Below are 9815 nucleotides of genomic sequence, written 5' to 3' on the forward strand. Positions count from 1 at the left end.
ATGTTGTCTGTCTTCTACAGTTTCATGTGATGATCATCACTTCTTACAGCACTGAAACTTGCTGATCAAATCTCTGACTGCAAATACAGACACGAGCAGCCACCTTCCTCTAAAATATTGGCTCGGGCTCCTTGTTTCATTCCCTCCGACTTCATACCTCACGGTTGCCAATAACAACATAGGTTTGCCAGGAGAAACAGATCTTGTGTATATGCAGGGAGGTTTGTGTGTCTGTGTGGGTTCTAGCAGTGGGTTCTGGGAGTGGGTTTTGAGTGTGGGGTTCTGGGATGGTGGAAGTCTGTGAAATGACTTGCTTGGCTTCTGGCAGTCCTGTGGGTGGTGTGGTTGCTAGGACGGCCTTATTCTATTCTGCAGTGTCCTTAACGTGATCACTACATACACAGGACACAGCCTCCCAACATCTGCATATAAACATGTATGTTTCCTGTTACATGTCCAAATGCACAAGCTTCAACATGTGATCTCATCTGCAAATGCATATAATGCCGACACAGCACGTGTTCCTTCAGTACCTTCTGTTTCATTCTACTCATATTGACATACAGAGACAAGAACTTCTGTATAAATAGCTTAGCTTAAATGTCAGCATAAAACAAAAGTTTTGTATTCATTTTTTTAATTCTCCTTCTGTTCCCTCTTCTAATGCCGTAAAACAAACCACCATTAGCTCAGTGCTGTTCCTGTCGAGCGAACCCCGTCCAGCAACAGGAAAGCCTCCCACAATGCAAAGACAAACAAACAAGGCACAACGCTGCACCCAAGTCCCGAACACAATCACACAATCTGTTTACAAAGCGTACACAAACGACTGAGAATGAACATCTTGAAGGGGGGGCCACTGATATGGATATTAACATTCAGGGAGGCATTGTGTACTACGAACGTGCCGGTACATTTCAGAGGAATTACCCCGTTACGACTTTGATACATGGGGATTTCACCAGACCGAGGCCACCCGACTTCACGTAAGCACACAAAAATGCTTTTAATTTGCACTTTCTGCCACAAGAGCCAGAGAAGGGGGTTATTAGGGGCAGTTGTACAAGTACTTGTCAAGCAGAGTGGGTGGGATGATAAGTTATGTTTCCATGACATTGAAGAACATCACTTTTTCGCACTCTACAGAATGTTTAATTAAATGTACAGTAAAACCTTTCATGGTGCGAAGCATGCCGCTGATTGAGTGGCGAGAGGATGTGAGGTGATCTTGTGCCATCTTGCCTCCTTGTCATCACGGCGTCCTTCCCTAACAATGGCGGTTGTCAGGTTTTGAAGAAAGCGTGACAGTTGAGCTCACCCTCCCGTCTTTCCTGTCACAATCATGTTGGATTCTTCTCCAGGGTTCTATTAAAAAAACAGAAAGTCTGGGGTAATCTCTCTGTCCATCTATTCGATGCTTCTTCGACACCTCAATGAGATTCCTTGTATTCCTTCTCTTTATACTTCTGGGGATTAACAGCATGGTGTTATGCGTTCTAAACATACAAGACCAGGCCTCAACCTTACAGCACTGACAGATTACTTGTCTTTTGATTTCATTTTTCATGTGTGTAGAAAAACAACCATTTTTTTTTTCTTTCACAACGAAACAAAACCTGTCCAAGTTCAAAACGGTCATCTTTCAAGCATAATAGAGAAAGACTGTCGGTCACAAAGTTACAGTCTTTGGTTGACAGACAGCTTAGACTATCCGTCCCAGGTAGATGGCTTTGGGGTGTTTGTCCTTCAAGGTCGGCCACTGCACGAAGAAATAGTCTGAGAGATGGTAGAGGATCTTTCCGGAAAGCGACAGGGTCTCTACCCTGCAGATGCTCTCGACGTAGACAATCACAACCTTCTTCAATCCCACAGTTCCTAGCAGAAGTCCCGCCAGGCACAGGGGGACACAGGTACCGGGGCCGTTGCACAGCACCTGAAAAAATACACACACACATAGATGAGTTCATACACAGACAGCAGCCTGATACTATTAGTTGTTGTTTTTTAAACACACAAAAAAACAGCAAGTTAGCCCTCCAGTCTCTCTCAGAGAAATGGAATGTGCTGAACTCTACTGGCCCTGAAAGCAGTGTGGTGTGAGGGAGGAGACCAGAGAGAACTCCAGACAGAGAGGGAATGAGAGAGATGGAGAAATGCCCAAGCAGAGCTCTGGGCAAGAAGGAGAGATAAGAAGGAAAGGTGAAAGTACAGACTACAGACAGAGAAAGCGAGGGTTGTGGAGGGAGAAAGGGGGGGGGGGTGGAGAGAGAGAGAGAGAGAGAGAGAGAGAGAGAGAGAGAGAGAGAGAGAGAGGAAAGCAGGAGGCTACAGGCCTCGCAGGCTGCAGGAGAATTGGGGAGTACAGTTCCAAGCAGACAGACAGTCTGCAGTGGAGAGGCTGGGCCTGAGGGTCTGGAGAATACATCACGGAGAACCCTGAGCACAGACAGTCTGGGCATGTACACCCAGTTCGTAATATCCTCTCCACAAACCATAGCATGTGCACCTGGAAAAGCAACCCAGTCCATCAGGCAACAGTGTACGGTGTTTCTAGCATTACAGACAAGCATTAAAGACTTATTCAAATATCTGTAACGCGAATAAGGCGTAACGCAACACTTGCCAAATCATTAATAACAGCAGGATTGGTGTTTGTGGGGCATGGAAAACACATAACAGTACAAACTGTCCATTCAGGAACGGGGCAGGCTAGGTATTGAATCTGTGCTGGCGTGGTGGCTGACATCACCTTCAACCATGGGGGAAAAGCTGATTCCAGTGCAAAATGTTGTAGCTTTAAGCCAGTAGATCCAGAAGTGTTTACTCTCGACTGGCTCTCAACTGTCATCACGCAGGTGCAAATGTGAGGTTTGGGAGTGCCAGCACTAAGTGAATCACTGAAAATACACATCACAATCCCTCCACTGTGCCCTGAACAATATTTAACACTATCTGATAGTTTAATTCCGGCTGACAAGAAACCAGTTGACGATGTATGCAAATGAATTGAAGGTACAATTTATCTAGAAGTGATTTTGGAGCTAAACTGTTTACAAAAAAGAAATCTATGCTCTTCTGAGTGTTTACGTCATTGGAAATTATAACCTAAAGGCCAATTTGAAGAGAAAATCTGTCAGCTTGACTGTAAATGGCATCGAACTTATAATTCTCCCCTCCCGAAAGAGAAGGCTTTCCTCTAAAGCCATTCTTTTGTAGCCCTGTATTCACAAACCTGTCTAGAACATTCCTGGCATGCTTTTCACTGGCCTGCAGTGTGCAGGGCAGCATTTCCAGTAAATACCCACTGACAAGCCCTCTGGATTCTTCTATTTACTGTGTTTACTACACTTGAATCAGCCAGCTCTGCTGATGCCTGGAATGCCTGGACAACCGCAAGTACTAATGTGACACACACACACATTCGACCAATCTAATCAAGTGACATCTATTATAATGATATCTATTATATCACAATAATATGATAATTCCAACATAATGAGATCCCCCACAAAAGACTCGAAGGTTATTGTGATCACCCTGCACACCTGTGCCTGAACCAAACATTCAGAAAATAAATCAAACATACAGTCATGATGTCATACAGAACTCAACACACTTAGATACAGTCCACTGAGCACAATCAGCCAGCCAAACAACTGTTTGTCTGCCTGTCATCAGCCTGTCACCCCTGACACACCGAGGCAGGTGAGGTGAGTCACCGTTGAGACTAGACTGCAGGTGTTGGGTTGGGAAAATCACTCACACATCCACATGAACTCAACCACGCCCGGTCATGTGATCACATAACAGATATCACGTCTGTGGGCTGTCTCACAGTCTGACTTAGGTGAGAATCTGACTAACCTCACTAGACAGGGTCCCAGGATGGGACACACGGATGTCACACGGAGGGTTGAAGATAGGATGGGATGTAGAATACTGTGGGCCTAGTACTGGGAAACTACACTTCCCAAGTGCAACACTGTCAGTCTGTTGTACACACTGAATGACAGTCGAGGGGCTATAAAAGGGAAAACGAAACCTTATTAAATGCCTGATCAATTCATCAAGACAGGTTTTTCGCGAGTTGACTATTTCTCTCTCTCCGACTGAGCAGTAGGACGGTGTCACTGTCACTCTCTCTCACTCACTCACTCACCTCACCCTCACTCACTCACTCATCCTCACTCACTCATCCTCACTCACTCATCCTCACTCACTCATCCTCACTCACTCATCCTCACTCACTCATCCTCACTCACCCACCCTCTCACTCTGACAGACAAAGCAGTATGCAGCTGTCTCTCTCTCTCTCACACACACACAAACAAACAAACACACACACACACGGAGCAGTAGGCCGGTGTCTCTCTGGAGGATCGAGGGTTTGCACAGCTGCTTGACGTAAAAGTCTGTGGACGCAACTTTTCTATTATTATTATTTTTGACAATGGGAGACGTTTGGAGAGGGTTGGGCGGGGTCTGGATACCGTGGAGATGTCACGAAGGCTCTGTTGAAACAGATGCTGGACAGGCCTATCGTGTCCCTGACTGAATTCAAGAAACCGTCACGACCCATCATTTGTTTTTGTAGGTGAAACATGTACATTGTCGAAAATATGGCGCCCGCATCGCTGCTTCTTCACTCTTGTACCCGTAGATCAGTTAGATGACCGGTAAAGCCTCGGTAAACAAACATGTCGCGCCTCCAACAAACACAGCAGTTTGACCTGTCGAGTGACTGCAATGTCGTCGGGGCCCAAAGCCAGATATGACCCAACAGAGGGACTTATATGGATATAAGGTTGCCTGTCTCTTCGGGCTGATCTTGACGCGTTTGCCTAACGATCCGTCCCACGGCCCGTTTTTCGCTCACTTGTCAGTGACTTCCATGAAAGAGACATGAAAGGGGGAGAAAGCGGGGTCGTATTCCTGGATGGAATCTCACTCAGCACAACCCTACAGGGCTCCACATCCCTCCAGCTCTCCTAATAAGGTCAGGCTGGAACATATGGTGCCCCGCCACAGGAACGCTAGTGGAGAAGAAACTTGGAGGAGCGACGCTGGCTATAGGTACACGTATGGATTGAGCATTCATGTAGCTAGAGACTTTGAGTGCCTCAACCAGGATTTGATGAACAATCTCACCTTCGCTAAACTCCATCAGGCACTTTTTTTTTTTTTTTGAGATGTACTTGGATAATATATTGGACCATTTTTAAGCAAAGTGTGACAGGAAAGGCAGGGAGAGAGGGAGACAGAGAGGGGAAGACGTGAAGCAAAGGGCCATGGCTGGATTCGAACCCAGGCCACTGCCGTAAGGCCTGGGTACACTACATAGTACACACACTTATCCGGTGAGCTACCGGATAATTCCCTTTTTTGCAAAAACACCCCATCATCTGAAGAAGTGGCGTTTGACTGAGATAAGACTCACAGGTAGAGACGTGACTAACCAAGCAAGATTGGAAAAACATTTTGATATCACGCATGTATCCGTAAGTTTGTACACTGCGGACTACAGAGCAGTATTGGTAAGGCAAGATAATTGTGGAATGCATGACGTAGCAACGTTCCAAAGTGTAAGAGAAGGCCAAAACCTATGCGCCCTGACCCCAGACATGCATCCCACTTGAAACCCTCCTACTGTGGGGACACTCAACGTGTTGGATTGTGCTGACACATCTGGCAGCGAGTGACAGCGTGTGTGCGTGAGCTCACAAATGCCCTTTTATGGCTAACATACGCTTGTGAACCCCTAAACCCCCCCTTTCTCTCTCTTCATTTCCTCCCCGGCCCACTTCACTCCCCCATACTGAATCCCCCCCCACACACACACTTACTTTCCTGTGATTCCCACTAGGAATGTGCGCTGTCTCCATTACGACAGCCCCCTGTTGCTGCTAGTACTACCAGGGAGACATGCTCAAGTTTGGTCAACACAAACAAACGTGCATCGTCAGAAGGCAAGCTCCAGAATGCTGACGAGTCAGTCGGAAACCCTGGGACTGAAACGCTGTTAAACCTCTGTATGAAAAGCCAAAATCACGCTATTCGGGTTGTTTTTAAAGGCCCTGTTATAACTCCCACAGCCTCGCTCTTCTGTCGTGGTAAATCAACAGCAGGCAGGAGACCAAACAAGCTATGTAGGATAGGAAAACGGAATCTAGCATTCCTGAGATACAGACATTCAGTTGGAGGGAGATTTTAGAGGTAGGCCCAACGCTTTCCGGTGACAGTTTTTTGTTCATGAACAAGTTTAAAACTTAGCTGATGAATTCCATTGACAAAGGAAAGTAGAGTTAAAATACTGACAGTACAGATACAAAAAAAAAGACAATAATTGACTGAATCCATGATGGAAATGTTGAATTCTAACTAGTAAACTTCCCTTCCCCTTTACCCCCCCTCCCAACATATGACAGTACAATGGAACATTCTAGGAGGAGAAAGGGAGTCGCATAATGGAAAAGAGAATGGGCGGTGAAAGAGGAAGAGATTAAGGAGAGGACGGAAGACACACATCACGTCACAATCCGATCCCACAGAAATGATGTCTCAATCTCTCAGGAGTTCTGCAACGGCTGGCCGTAGTCAGTCTGCTTGCACAGTCACACTCCGCCCCCTCCCCCCTCCCCCCTCACTCCCTCCCTCCCTGTTGTTCCATGAGACAGAGAAGGGGAAACCTGATGCTGTCTCACCCTCCCTCCCTCCCTCCGAAAGCTGCCGAGTCGCTGAGCTGAGCTGGCTGAGTAACCAGTCAGGTTCTGCCACATCCTGTGAACAAGAGCCTTCTGCCTGCCCCCCCTCCCTTCCACAACAGAGGGAAGGGAAGACAGGGGGAGAGCAGAGGAAAAGAGGGAGGAGGAATGGAGGAAGAGAGAGAAAAGAGGGGGCGTGAGAGAGGGAGGGGAGGTTGTCCAGCTATGCACTTATTCTCGCAGAGAGTGAACTCAGTGGCTCTCAAAGGAAAATATCCTGCTTAATGAGTAATTAAAAATGATTAGGCTAAAAACCTATAATAGCTCCCAGTCCAAAGAGACGTAGGAAGTGAATTACACCATGCCCCTCATGAGATCATTTGGAAAGCATTTGGAAGCTCTCGTAAAAGATATCTCCATCGGTGTCTCTGGTAACTGCAGTGACTCTCGGTCTTTCACAAGTCCTACACGAACACTGATATCAGTGCAAACTGGAACGTTGCAGAATGGTCCTTCACTGTGGGAAGACACGCGTGAGCGCGCCTTTTGATCTTGGAATGCCCTGGAAACTTGTTTTTATAAGGTTAAATCGAAATTGGATTTGAAAAGAAGGGTTTGCATGAGACAGTCACACATAAAGCCTTGATTTAATATCTCTTCATCCTTGCTGAAACAATGACAACTCGACCGAAACAGGATATTTATTCTTACAGTTTCTTTGGAGCAGTAATTGCTTCGTAATTCTAAAGGTTATCCAATACCAATGAGACACATGTGATTGAGATGCACTTTAAGGACCTTAAATGGGTATAATCCTGTTGTGAATGTTACACAAGATTACAACATTAACGCTATTTTATAGAAAATTATAAGGGCTGACAAAATATTTGTAGTGTCAACAAGAAGGCCTGTAACCCAGGGAAACACTTGGGAGTTATGTTACTTGGTTTCCTCCTTAAAAAGCTCACATAAGCCATAAATCATAACAAGAGAGTCATGATGACTTTTAGAATATGAGAAGGATCTCGCCCGCCAGCTGGGAGCGATTCACGATAAGTGAGAGTCAACATATTGAGGACAACATTTGTGATTGAGACAGATTTACACTGAAAAACTATGGTAATGTTTGCAGCCTGGAGAAAGCTATATTTATTTTTATATCACTGGTGGAAGAGATCCAGGCTTGAAACAAATTAATTTAAAAAAATACGTTAATTTCAAATGGGAATGCGAACCTACCATGTCAGGCCTGAGTCGGAACATGAGAGGGATGGAGAAGCGGATGGCGTTCAAAGTGCTGGCCACTGACGAACTCCATGACTGCCGCACCTCGCGACTCCGAGGGATCCGGTGAACCGTAAACTGGGGAATGAAAGTGACACCAAGTTGTCCGGTGAATACCCTACAAATGATCGCAATAATAAACTCATAACTGGAAATACATGAAAAGTGTTTATTTTGATTTTATAATGCTTACTGTGGAACACTGGCAGTGCTGTTGGAGCACCACTCAATCACCTGCATTCAGGACAGTTTTATTCCTTTACTGTATTTATACTGCATTGTTTGCACAACTCAGTTTGTACTGTTTAGTACTTGGTACATTTCACATTACTTGGTATACCTCTCCCTATAGGACTTCAGTATGTATTGATATAGCCTACCAACACTCATTTGTGCAGTTTGGTGGTTTTTCACTGGTTCATTCTATTCACATGCTATTCATTGTTAGCAGTATTACCTGAGTCTCCCTGTGTGTCATCTGCGTTATTGTTTTTTACATATGTGTACAGGCCTGTAAATTAACCCAGAGCAGAGTTTTTTGGGCAAACCATGTGTATTCTAGCAACAAAATGTGAATAAAACAAGAATATGGCGCCATCTGCTGGAGGCATTTCAAAACGTGGAGAATGCATTACAGTACAACACCTTGGACTCTTGGCCCTTTTCCAAACTTTCATAGGCACGGATCTTGTCCTCGCTCATCTTGTCGGTGTCTGCAATGACATAGTGTCGCGGGCTGTAAGACTGGGAGAGGCTCGCCATCAATCGCAGAATTTCAGTTGTATGCCCACCTGCAACCAAAGGCAAAAAACATGATAGTTGGAGTTTATTGACCTTGCTGGGTGTGAAAAGATACCCAAATCCGAGAAAAAGTAAAGAACAATAAGTATAAGCATAGTAAAACTATTTATAGAGCGAAGTTTTGATCTCATTGTTCTATTTGTGTTGTCTGCTGCCTCTCGTCACCCAGCATCCGAATGTAAACACAAGCAACTTTTCGGTCTTTTGGAGTCTCAGCGAGGAAAGACATATTTCCGTTCCTTTTCCTTGGTATGTTTCCCCACCATCTTTAAACCCTTCCCCGCCTCCAATTCTTTCTCAGTTATCTCAGTTAAGTAAAATATCAGAAACAAATCATAATTGGGAACCAACTTGTCTGCTTGTCAAGGAGCCTACTAGTATAGTACGGAAGTCAGCTAACTAGCTTGCTAGTGGTACTCGACATGCAAAAAGACCGATAAAACGGCAGAGCACCTGATCCGGCAACCACCAGCACGCAGACTGGGCCTTTTAGTCCGGGTTTACATCTTGAACCGGACCTAATGACAATCAGCAGCCGCAAAATAATAAAAATCCCAACACAACAAATACCAAACAGTACGCTGTAAATCGGTACCATGATTACGACTACGGTGGCCTGTATGAGACAAAAACTATGTGACGTGGAGTTGGATCTATCTAGCATAGCAACTAATTATTTGATGCGACAACTGAAGCCACACAAAGCCATGACACTAACTCCCCATAATAATTATTGTATTTCAAAGTTCAGTTTCAGATAACAGACATTATTATCGATTAGTCCTCGTGTCTAAATAGGTGCGTGTGTACACGTGTGTTAATGCGTTTGCGCGCGCGCGTGTGGACGTACCGTTTGTGAATTATGCTTGTGTGAATATCTCTTTAAGAATGTAGCTGTAATTCGATCCCAGTGAGAGAAAGCGCCTTGCCCTGCGGTAACCTCCTCTCATCACTTCCATAATCGAGCATCAGCGTCGCTACGCGTCCCTCACCACTGCCAACATGCATGTTTTGTGGGGAGGAATTATT

The 9815-nt window shown here is 45.2% G+C and overlaps 1 protein-coding gene across 1 annotated transcript; it reads right to left on the minus strand.

The window, feature by feature from the left end:
• Nucleotides 1-628: 628 nt before the first annotated feature.
• On the minus strand, nucleotides 629-9387 carry alg14 (ALG14 UDP-N-acetylglucosaminyltransferase subunit). The gene is made up of 4 exons (XM_067251792.1): nucleotides 9240-9387; nucleotides 8631-8776; nucleotides 7941-8063; nucleotides 629-1933 (listed from the first exon to the last, which is right to left on the minus strand). The coding sequence occupies exons 1-4, from the start codon at nucleotides 9382-9384 to the stop codon at nucleotides 1703-1705; spliced, it is 645 nt and encodes a 214-aa protein (XP_067107893.1). The 5' UTR covers nucleotides 9385-9387; the 3' UTR covers nucleotides 629-1702.
• Between the last annotated feature and the right edge of the window lie 428 nt (nucleotides 9388-9815).

Source organism: Osmerus mordax, chromosome 15, assembly GCF_038355195.1.
Source record: "Osmerus mordax isolate fOsmMor3 chromosome 15, fOsmMor3.pri, whole genome shotgun sequence".
In the NCBI taxonomy this organism is placed as follows: domain Eukaryota; kingdom Metazoa; phylum Chordata; class Actinopteri; order Osmeriformes; family Osmeridae; genus Osmerus; species Osmerus mordax.